Source organism: Petromyzon marinus, chromosome 12 (genome assembly GCF_048934315.1).
Source record: "Petromyzon marinus isolate PM22_M1 ecotype Great Lakes invasive population chromosome 12, UKy_Petmar_22M1.pri1.0, whole genome shotgun sequence".
Lineage (NCBI taxonomy): Eukaryota > Metazoa > Chordata > Hyperoartia > Petromyzontiformes > Petromyzontidae > Petromyzon > Petromyzon marinus.
The window spans coordinates 12,784,570-12,796,586 of record NC_133678.1 but is presented as its reverse complement, the minus strand read 5'-3'; the positions used below and the strand labels follow the sequence as shown (position 1 = coordinate 12,796,586).

General features: G+C 48.9%; 1 protein-coding gene across 4 annotated transcripts in view; it reads right to left on the bottom strand.

Moving 5' to 3' along the window:
• Window positions 1–2,383: 2,383 nt before the first annotated feature.
• Window positions 2,384–12,017, bottom strand: part of LOC116941543 (MFS-type transporter SLC18B1-like) — a 104,086-nt gene continuing 94,452 nt past the window's right edge. For 3 of the 4 annotated variants that reach the window (XM_032952697.2, XM_076066634.1, XM_076066635.1), the window contains 5 exons: window positions 9,892–9,987; window positions 7,610–7,684; window positions 6,692–6,785; window positions 5,408–5,460; window positions 2,384–2,976 (listed from right to left, as the gene is read on the bottom strand). In XM_032952697.2, the coding sequence (XP_032808588.1) occupies window positions 2,790–2,976; window positions 5,408–5,460; window positions 6,692–6,785; window positions 7,610–7,684; window positions 9,892–9,987 (505 nt within the window). In that variant the 3' untranslated portion in view covers window positions 2,384–2,789. Of the gene's footprint in view, window positions 2,977–5,407; window positions 5,461–6,691; window positions 6,786–7,057; window positions 7,685–9,891; window positions 9,988–12,017 lie in introns of those variants that run through there. The other variant, XR_012941551.1, reaches the window with a different exon arrangement.

Genomic DNA, 12,017 nt, shown 5'->3' with positions numbered 1-12,017 from the left:
TTCGCCCCGTTTCGACGTAATTTGGCGAAATAATAAAAAAAACGGGGGGCATGCGCACTGCTGATCTATCGTCAGCTCACTGCGATGGAACTCAAGCACACACAGGGTCTTGCATTTAAGGCCAGCGGTGCGTTTTCCAGCGGTGCGTTTTCAAAGCTGTTAATCAAGAAAGTAGTTGCAGCAAACTGCAAGGATGTGTGACTGCTTCCGACTTGGCAGTCGCCGCAAATGCAATATTTTTCGCCCATGGTCCCAGACAATATAATTCACTTGCAGGTGTCACTTAAAACTTTTACGGCATTGTACCAACATCTTTATCATTGCCAGGTATTGACGATCCGCTGCTCGAAGGAGGCCTCCCCCACACTGCCGCCTTCTCCCACGGTCTTGCGCCAATGCCATGATCCGTCTCACTCGTCGCTCGAGCTGATGACCCACCTCTGCGCTGGTCACCCTCACAGGCGCGTTCTCTCCTCCGACGTCTTCCCTTTACGCCCCAGGTCCCATCAGTTGGGCACCATCTCGTCCAGTGATGTGTCCCCTGTGCCCTTTTCAGATTTGGTTCCGTACTCTTTGCCAGCATCCGTGTTTGTGATCCATGCCGTTGGTTAATGTGCACACACCGACCCGTTCCCTTTCACCATCAATTATATTCAGTTTTGTTCAAGATATTTAGAGGGCCAATGGATCGCGCTATTTATAAATGTGTTATTATGAATAATATGGGTCGTAAAAGCCTACGTGTTAAACAGAGGGCCAATGGAGTTGAGTATCACAATAACCATTTCAAATGAGTCGAGTTATTACCTTACTTTCCCGGGATCCCCAGAAAACAATCCCATTTTACGCTACTTTGAGGACATACTGTGAATCATTATTATTATGACGCTAGTTTACCCATGAAAGCCTCACCGGACGGCCCTGCCATGTTGTTGCGATGCACAATCCCAAATGAATGTCGGTGGCAGCGTGGCTCTGTGGTCAGGGTGCTGCTCCCTTAGAAAGCCGGTCGGCATTCCATTGACAATTCTAATTATTCCCGCTACAGCGGACAACTAATTACACAGCGCTGATGTCAGCCGAAATGGCAAAACATGAAAATTGCCCGTGCATAAATTGTGACGTTACCAGTGAATTGGTTGTGCTTATATCGGCTGCAAGCTACAGGCGATTCGTGGCAAAAAAAAGAAGCTAGGATGCTGTGAAAGACACATGCGCGAAAAGCTACAGAACGTTCGTCACGCGGCAAATGCCTCCCTGGACATGAAGACTAAACACTGTGAGGCCAGTGGAGGAGTCACCTAATTCAAAACAAAAACCACAGGAGGTCAATTCATTAATCGTGGCTTTCAAACTGTAAACAAAACCAATCACCCGGCGAGAACCACTTGGTGGAACGTCAAACGATAGTTGTCCGATAGAGACGAGCCCATGCCTGCCAGAGTAATGAGGAACTTCCACGACTGGAACGGTGCAGAACACAGGGACGTGCGCAGTCCATCGCTCATTCGACCTCAGGTGACGTGAGGAGCAATGTGGAACACTGCTGCGCTCCGATGCTTGCATTTTGTATTGCTATCAGGCCAGCGAGAGGTTGCGTCGGCGTAACGGTGCCCGGTCTTCACGCGTAGGAGTCGGCGTTTCAGCGCAAATTCAGCGGCTCGAAATCCACCGCAGAGGCCTGCTCCACGGTATGCCGGCTATGACAGAACGCATCATCGACACTCACTGGAGCACAATGGCAAATTGATTCTCACCAATACATTGAGACCACCCCTTCTGGAATATGGCAAAAGGGCCCGAACGTTCAGAGTTTTGACGCCAAAAGAACAACAGCGACAACTTTGGCATAAACAGCCACGTCCACATTAAATGCCATCACCGATCCAACAGTGGACCCCACCCCCGCTGGGATAAGACCACTGTCAAAAACAAGGGCACACCCCGATACGAATGACCCGCAGCATCCGTGGTGGATTCCGTCACCACTGATCCAAGCGGAGACTCGGCGGCACGTGACCTTAGCGATGTGGACCAGACCACGGGCCACGTAGTGAACCTTTGGAAGGGCCTGGCACACAACATTGATCAGATCAGTGCTTTATGAGCTATTTTGGTCATGGGCCAAATTTATGACCGTTTAAAAAAAAACGTTGGTCAGAAGCTTTGACAGGGACGTACGCCAACAACTGTTGCTTGAGACAGCTTGGGTGAAACGTTTTTTCTCACGGTTTCCTATCTCAGTGTCAAGGAGATGTTTGCAATGCAGCTGGGCTCTGATGTCTGCAGCACAGGTTAGCATGGTGCAAGGTGGCCTCTGCGTACAGGGGAGGTTAAAGTTCAGCGACTCGTGGTTTGATGTGCATTACAATTGCCAGACAAATTGAAATGTTCCAGAGAGTTTTACTTAACATTCGATTTGCATGCCACAATGCAAGGCAACAAAAAGTTACAGAGCAATTTTTTTTATGTACACACAGTATAACTTATTATTCATGACTACTGTTAGATATGCAGTAGTGGACGGCCATCCATGACTCTTTAACAATTCATTATCCGAGATTCCTTGAAGGCTAGCCTCCTGTGTATTTATCGCTAATGGTGAAATAATGACAGATCGCTTATGCATACTGATCTGTCGCACCTCCGATTAGCACGGTTGGCTATGTACAGTGCGAAAGAAGTTCAACATACACGTATGTGTGTATGCAAATCAACTGGTGACACCAAGAAAAATCAGCTACTCATTTATTCTCATTGTTCCATCAACGCAGCGTCGGTGTCCGTGTTCACGCGGGCGTCCGTGCAACACTCTCGGCCAACGATGCGGCGAGTGGGCGGACGCCCGAGGAGTAATCGACGTGAAGCTTGGCATCGTTGACGGCAGGGACCACGAGATGTCTCGTCGACCCATAGCAAATAGTGTCCGGAGATATGACCGTGCACTCCTCCGGCTCGGAGACTTCCTGCCGCTCCCTGTGGATGGCAACGGCAGCAAGTTCGCATCGCGCGCTTTCAGATGCGCCTCTGCGGCCGTCTGGAACGCTCTTCCTCCCGGTATTAGAAAGCCACCGGAGCTATGTACTTTTAAATTTAGGTACGAAAACGAATTTCTTTGGAACTGCTTTTTGTGTTTAGCACGGTTGTCTACGTACAATTCGAAAAAAGTTCAACATACATACGTACAACTTAGTGGTTAACAATCATAATCGTTGTTATCATCATCATACTATTGATCTTAATTAGGGGAAATAAAAAAAAATATGCGGCAATGTGCGGCGATTGTGGTCACCACCCAGAACAAAACCGTGGAATGTCAAACAAGTCACCGCCTGAATCACAATTACGAAGGAGGAGGCGTGATCACACCACTCTGCAACCTTTGACGCTAATTTTGTCCCATTGTCACTCAGCCTTACCTTCTCTGCCTATTTAAGGCGACTTCACTGTGTGCTTGTCTCTGTGCTGGTTCGCTCTACTTGGATGTCTGTGTGTGTGTGTGTGCGGTCTGTATTTTGAGTTTCATATTTTACTTGCAATTTAGCAATCTTTTGAAATAGCGTGATCAACCGGACTATGCGTTAATTGTGTTTTGACCGACCGTCTGTGTTGCTTTGCATGGTTTCCAAAAATTTTGCTAAACCTTGTTTGTCTGGTATGCTTCTCTCTCTGTGTCCCCTGTTGTATCTGTGTGAGTTCCCCCTACTTGGGTGTCTGTATATACATCTGAGGTTATGTGTCTCCCCTCTCTCATAATTTAGCTCTTCTGTACCTGATGATGGCTGCTTGTGTTGCAACCGAAACGTCGTACGCTATTATGTTATTTTATTATCTCTCATTTATACGTGACTTTACCGAAAAAAAACAAAGAGTACTTTGACGCAATCGTTTGGCTCAACCACCTGAGTGCAAATTTACAGGCAGACCTCGCTTAGCGCACATATCGTAGAACGCTAATTTGTGATGGCGCTCTTTGTCCTGGAGAAGAAAAAAAAACGTGAAATCAAACGATCTAAAATGTTTGTTGAACTTCCTTCGCACCGTACGTAGCCAAAGTGCTTTTGAGTGAGAACATACAGCAGCGACGGCTGACCCATCATTCACCCAGCCAATGAGTAATGCAAGCTGTGAGCCAACGAAACCTCACTCCGCAGTATTTCCATTATCACGATTCAAGGTAGCGATTACATTTTTTTAAATCCACATTTTTCGTTTTTGTCCCCAATATTATTACAATGCGTTTGTTTAGCCAGGTAAGAAATCACGAGACCAGGATAGAGTCTCACTCTGGCTCCACTTAAAAAAAACCTCACCACAGAAATTTAGACTGAGGGCATCACTACGACCCGGATTGGGAGCACAGCAGCTCATGCAACCTCGTCTCGAACCTCGTCTTACACCACTCAATTGTAGGAGTAAAGTAGAATACACTCGTGAGTACAGGTACATAATACTTATTGATATTATACGTTTTTATTTGTTAAATTATGTTAATATTATTAGTGTTATTACCGATACGCCAATGAAGCCCTCATATACGCATCCCCTTTATATAATTGTACAATGACCCCCTTCATATTACCAGGAATGCATCTTGAGCGCTAAGCGAGGTATGCCTGTACAGCTGTTGATCCACACCACTATCAGCCATAGAAAGAATGATCGTCATCATCATCATGAGCACCGTTGTATGCCGACAGCCCTTCCGTGGAGGTCGTCGTGGAGGTTATTTGAGGTTCATCAACGTAATCCTCTGCCAATTTTACCCACTCACCCCTGACATATAGCGGGGGGGGGGGGGGGGGGGGGATGGGAATTCCTAAACTATGTTCCCACAACTATGCACCCTGCCTTCACCGACTTGCACTGATCAACGAGGCGATGTATGTATGTTGAACTTATTTTACATACGATGCAAAAGAAGTTCAACATACTTCACAGAGTTCGTCAGCGTGGGTCAGTGAGGGCAGGGTGCACGGATGTCGGAACATTGTTCAGGAATCCCCCCTCGCTATATGTCAGGGCTGCATTTGTGGGAAATGCTGTTGTGTGTGTTGCATCGAAAAGGCTATTACACACACGCGCGCACACACCGGCCTCCAGGAGTGTGGGTGAAAGTGATGGAGGATTACGTTGATGAACCTCAAAGGGCCTGACTCATCTCAAGCAGACACAGCTGCTTTTATAACAAGGCACCAACGGTTGGAATATCTTGGAATTAGCTTCAGGGCTGAAATCGTTGCATGGGCTCTACTTTGAAGGAGGTTATTTCAAATTAAATTTCCTTTGAGCGAACATTTTATTGTAATATATATACGGTGAAGTTTAATCTGTTCGCCATATTCAGATGCCACTTCAGAAGCAGTCAAGTAAATAAACTTAGCAAATTGGTTCGGCGCATGAATACCTTTCATCTGTGGAGCAGTAGCTTCTCAAGCTGAAAATAAGCATAACCACAGCCTGCAAAAGAAGAGAGTTTCACACCACACACACACATGCATTCACATAATACACACGGCGACATCAGCAGCAGCAGCAACCGTGAATCTATCCACTGCTGAATTAAGCCTGCCCCCACCCCGGCTCCCCTCCACCTCAAGTCGTTATCATCTCTCACGGTGGGGCAATTAATAATAATCGAGGGTTTTTTTGGGTTAGGATCACAGAAATATAAACGTGTCTTTAAACCAACCTGCCCATGCAATGCAGAGGTCGCTGCTTTAATCTCCTGGTGCGGCAATTGAATTTGGTACGTAAACAAAAATCCATTTCTGTCCACCCAGCAGGATAAATTAATGCCATCCCCTGATGAAGCTGATTGTAATTACCGACAAAACGTCGTACTCGAATTGTAAATGTTGTGGGTTTACTCTCCAACACACCACTGGTGTGCTGAAGTAGTAACTAATTGGCATGTTTTGTTTACGTGACAAACCTTACTAAGTGGCTGAGTTAGGTGGTCGCGGGTTTAACGACACATTTATATTTACGCGATCCATCATGGGTAATATTGGTCATTAAAGCCTCCGTGGCGATTCAGTTCACCGTCCTTCTGCATGCGGGGCCGATTCCATGGCTTCTTCCCCGCAGCAGACGTCCTGCATTTCTATACAGCATCTTTAGACGCAGCCGCAGTTATACTCTAGGTATTATTATTAGCATCGTATTATTGTGACAATCATTATCGAATTGTGTAAATACAACGTGTAACCTGTCTGGTATCATCGTGAGCGGGAGCCAAATCGTCCCGGCGACATTCCTCTTCACTACCCTACGCCGTGACGAGCTTCAGTCCGGAGGGCAACACGGGCCCGCCCCCCCTCTTCCCCGGGGGGTGTGAGCGGGGATGGGATGTGAACGGGGCCCCCCTCGGAGGGAGGTGTGAGTGGGGGGCTCACCGGGGGATTCTGAGTGGGTGGGGCCCTTGAGAAGGGAGGAGGGTGCGAGTAGGGTGGGAGGGTGTGAGCAGGGGCCCACTGAGGTGGTGTGAGCAGGGGGGCCCGGGGTGTGTGAGTGGGGGGCTCACCAGAAGGGGGGCTATGAGCGGGGGCCCCCCGGGGGGGTGTGAGCGGAGGGCTCACCAGGGGATTGTGAGTGGGTGGGGCCCTCGAGGACGGTGCGAACAGGGTAGGGAGGGGGGGGGGGTGTGAGCGGGGGGGCCCCCCTGGGTGGGTGGGGGGGAGGTTCGCACCACGACGAAGAGGATGCCGCCCTGCACAGAGGCGGCCCATTCAAAGGGCAGCACCCGCAGGATGAGCCCTCCGAACACGGGCCCCACGCACTCCCTGCAGCACGCACAAGGACAAAGATCCCCCGTGTAGCCTTCACAGACCGTGTGGGGTAAGTGCTGTTAGCGAGCAGCACCTGCGAAGGCCAGAACAACGCCCGGCAGCCTTTGTCTCCCCAGTGACAACGTTTACACATCGCACCAGGTACTCATTTGAGACGTAGTAGACCTAGGAGAGGCCCAGTACCGTTTAGATAATCGTCACCGGTGTTGGGCGTGAGCAGTCATTCCATTGTCAATGCACTAATGCCAGAATAGGTGCACTCGTACCCATATGAAGTCGTGATGGCAGAAAATCACGTGACAGACCCAGATATCTTCATTAACAGAGCAGGGTGATTCACTTCCTCCACCCCTCCACTGTGCCAACTCGCCGAGCTTCATAAACCACCAACCGCCTCTTCGACTGCTCAGAGCATTTGCTCCCGCTCAGCCACACACACACTCGCCGAGAACGTGTGACCGAAACAGATGAGCCGCGGTTGGCTACGTACGGTGCGAAAGAAGTTCCACAAACAGTTTCCGCCGATTCAGGGTTACAATTCCATTCCTCTCCCGAAAAAAAACATTCGGTCTTGAGACAACTATCACTCAGACACCACGTGCCAAACCCCCTCCACGACCGCCCCAATCCAAATTAACGACGGCACCACGTGGAAATAGCGCGAACGCCAAACGCGCCGTCACGTGGCCTTTAGAAGGCACCGTGAGCACGCGATATTGAGCTGTAAATCGCGGTACGACGCCGTTATTGTGCGAGGACCGTTCTTTACGACGGGGCGGGGGGGAGGGGGCAAGCAGGCAGGAGTGACATTACGTTACCCCAGGCACCACATGGAGGTGAAGACTCCTGACACCAGCCCGAGCGTCGCCGCATTGTCAGCAAACCCCACCTTGCTGCAGAGACAACGCGGGGGAACTCGCATCAGACGCGGAGACCGTCGCGTGCGTGATGAAAGAAAGGGACCGTGTCTTGTCATTTCGCGCCGAGGCCGCGTGTTTCAGGCCGTCCGGCGTGCGGACCCTTCACGCGACAGAATGGCCCGTGGAAGTGGATATCACAGAGCCACCTCCGAGATCGCATTCCAGTGACCTCTGATCTACCCACTGTGCCGCGAGGAGTAATGTTCGTCGCGTGACAGACAAACGAATACGCGTAATAATCAAGGAGCAGGAATTAAGCCAAATTAAGGGGGCAGAACCAAATTTAACGTGATGGGTTTGTTGTGAGAATCTCCCCTCTGCGTGACCACCCGCACACTCACCAAGATTTCATGAACATAATTGTTCTGCCAGTTCTGAGACCATCAACTGACGCGACCTGAGAACCCGGTTTAATCACAGGTGGCCGAAACAAAGACGAGAACCCACGATCTCAGCGTCTCAGATCCCCCAGCCACCTCTGCATTTTCCTTTTCAAAGTGGGCTCACGATGGCTCTTCAGGCACCGTGCCGTTTAACATCGCTGCAGTCACAGAACTACAGCACTGATACGTGTAGTTTCAACTTAATTTTTTAATCTACGAATCGTAAATATACGCTGTGTCCGCCCGGGACACAGCGCCACGTTAAGTATATTTTAAATGTGCCGTCATTTAAGACATGATGACGGTCTGCACATCTTGACATTTACACAGGTGCTGTTTAATTATGTTCAATGAATGGTCAATAGTTTCGGTTCCATGGCCACAATTGCACTCTGGCTTATTTTTAATGTGTCTCTATGAGTGCATGTCGATTCTATAGGTCTCTTCAGTATATCTATGAGTCTCCATGTATATCTGTGTGTCTCTATAGGTCTCTATGGATATATCTGGGTCTCTATGTATCCCTAAGAGTGTTTATGGGTCTCCATGTATCTCTATCGGTCTCTCTGCACCTCTGCGTATCTCTACAAGTCTCCGTGTCTCTATGGGTGTACCATATGGTCCATAGTTTCGGTTGCATGGCCACAATCGCACTGGTGTGACTTGTCTGTGTGTTGTACGGTGTGCAGTATCTAATGCGCACACTCCCATTAAATGGTTGAGTGAGGTCTGCCGGCGTGACGTTCGTTTCTATCCAGGATACACTGTGGATATCCATACATATATTTAACAAAATCATACTCTGACTTTTTAAGGCGGCATGAAGATCGTTAAGAATATCCGCACGTCCCAAGCGCGCTGGCCTCGTGCTGTGTTCGCTGCACGTACTTGGAAGCATTTTCCGCACACGTTAGATTATATCCATATGTACAATATTTAGGTCGCATCTGCAATGCGCCGAGATTTGAGGTTGTTTTTTTAAGTGCCAAGAGGCACTACTCATTATGTACTACAATGCTCTTCACACTGCGTGCATCCGATCTCGTCAGATGTCGGACGTGCTAAGCAGGGTTGAGCCTACACAGTGCGTGGATGGGCGCCCAAATCGCACAGGCCGGGTGCGATGGGGCCGCGGGCCTACGCTCGGGCAATCACACGGATGGCAGTGCATAACAATAAACTTAGCGTTGTACTGTTCTTCTACGTTTCCATGTCGATGCCCCCCCCCCCCCCATCAGCTGACCACACCCCCCCCCCCCACCTGCCACCATCAAAAGCCTGCACTGATCAGGATGGAGAAATACGGTCAAATAATTATCACAGACCAATGTACCGGCATGAGGAGAGGCATTCATCCAGCAGTGGATTGAAAATAGGTGCTGTCTAAATGCGAATGTGTTTCGGAAAGCTGCGTTTTAATCGAACCTCCTCATTATATAGCATTGGCAGAAACACAAACAGAAAAAACTCATGACGCACACGTCAATATTGTTGCCCTCATTAGGCAACAATTTGGGCAACGGCTCCCCGTCTCCGTAGCAGAGAGACGCGTTCCATTGAGGTCGCTTCGCGTATCGGGCCACGATGACCCTCTGTAACTTCAACGAACACCGGGGGCGGACGCCGCGTGACGCAGCCGGCACCATTCGTTTGGCACGGAGGGGGAGCCGCTCACAAATGGAGGGGGGTGGGATGGGGGGGTACAGGGGAGGCCACGCGACCCGAGACGCTGTGGAAGGGGGAAGGGGGCTGCGCGGACGCGGCAAGAGTCGGAAGCGAGAGAGCGGAGCGCTTAACTGTGCCGATTCCAGGATGATGGAGTAAGCCGGGACCAGGGTGCTCCCCAGGCAGATGCCCATGATGACCAGAACCAGAACCAGCAGCCACACCTGGCTGCACGCCACACACACACGCACACGCCGCATGCACACACACACGCCGCACGCACACACACACACGCCGCACACACACACACACACGCCGCACACACACACACACGCGCGCACACACACGCGCGCACACGCCGCACACACGCACCAGTATGTATGTAAAACAGTGATATATGCGATAAGCAAATGTGTTGGAAAATGCTGCCTCTTCTTCAGAGAGAAAGAGAGAGAGACGGGAGAAAGGATGCCTGACTTGTAAGTGAACACTAAGTGGAGGACAAATGCACGTAAATGTACGTATGTTTTTTTAATGTGAGCATTTTTGTATTGTTCTGCATGTTCAACTTATTTCGCACCGTACGTAGCCAACCGTGCTTATCGGCGGTGCGGTACCTCCCCATGCAGTCTCACCCGCGGGAGCGATTTTGTGATTGCCAACGACGAAAGAGAGCGCGGCCGCCGCACGCGACACCGGTGGCGCAACCGGGAAAACATTTCAGAGGGACCGAATAGATTTACAACCCAGGGTACCGAGCAGAAAACCCGTTTTCCTAACAAGTTCAGATGAAACACCTGCAACCGCATGCCATTGCGTCGCTTTGAATGTGGAAGTACCACAAACAAAAAAATATTTAGGCGGCTGGTCATTTTGTCCTCTCTACCAGGGCGCACCTCTGCGTGAATCCAGGGCGAGTTGGAGGGGGTGGAGGGTGGTCGTAAAAAAAAGTTTAGGATTTACATTCATTGAGCGCGTAAAATACAACGGCGTTCTGAATTGTTATAACCAGGGCCTCATTTCAGCCGAGTCTGACCGTTCGACTACCAGGAAACATGAACAGGCCCCGGCACACCACATCCAGTAGGATACCTCTCGCCAAGGCTGCGGCTTCTATTTGTAACGTGCGACCTACTCCTGTCTACCTGCAACCTGTAAAATAATCGTTGAGAAAGTAAGCCCCGGTTAAAGCAGTGGTATATGTAAAAAGTGTTGGTCTTCTGCCCCATGGCAGGTTTGGGGGTATTGATTACACAGGAACTTCCTGATATGGTGTTGAGTTTGGTCACGAGACCAGGACGTTACGCTTTAAGATGCTCTAAGCCATGAGGCAGGGTATCAGCCATTACACAGAGTACAGCATGGAGGCACAAATAGCGTCTCAGTGAAGACAGGTGTATCTGTTCATTGTTGGGCTTTAAGAAGCATTGTCTGTAAGTTCGTTTATGTTCTTATAATACTGGGAATGCTGTTATAATGTTAGGATTGCCGTTATAATGCTGTAAATGGCTTTATAATGCTGTTAAATTGTTATGATAAATATGAGGCCTAGTTAACAACGAAGCCTGCCACTGCATTATTGTGAATGTTATTTGTAGTTGGATAAGTCGAGTCAGACTCGTACCCACGTAACTTTAATGCGATCTTGAGAGCAAGGATTAAGAAGTATCTCATCCACAGTTCAGTGTTATGTGCAGTGCTGTACATTTAAGCTGCAGTATGGTGATTACACAAAGTGACCTTATTTAATACAGTAGCTTATTCTCTTGTATAGCTATTCAGTGTTAACGTCGGTGCCTGGTCAATCCAGGACCTATTGTTGAGTTTCATGTTATCTAAGACAATGTTATGATGATGCAGTGTTCATTCATTGTATTGATATTCCAAGTATTAACAGATGCTGTATTTGTTGCTGTGTTTTTCCATCAGTTTTATCTCGTTCTATTAATAAAATACGTTTGGAGTCGGATGTTCACCCTGGCTCTCAATGTTTATTGAATGCGCGTTTAACTACTCGGATAGTGGTGCAACGCAGCGCACAGCAAGGCCGAGACAGTTGGGAAATGCTGCTTCTTCTTTAGAGAGAGAAATGGGAGAAAGGATGGCTGAATTGTAAGTGGACACTGTGAGTGAAGGAGAAATGCACATTAATGTATGTTTTTTTTATACATATAAGCATTATTTTGTATTGTTCTGCATGTACGTTGAACTTCTTTCGTCAGCGGAGGTAGCCAACCGTGCTAATTGGTTTTAGTGGT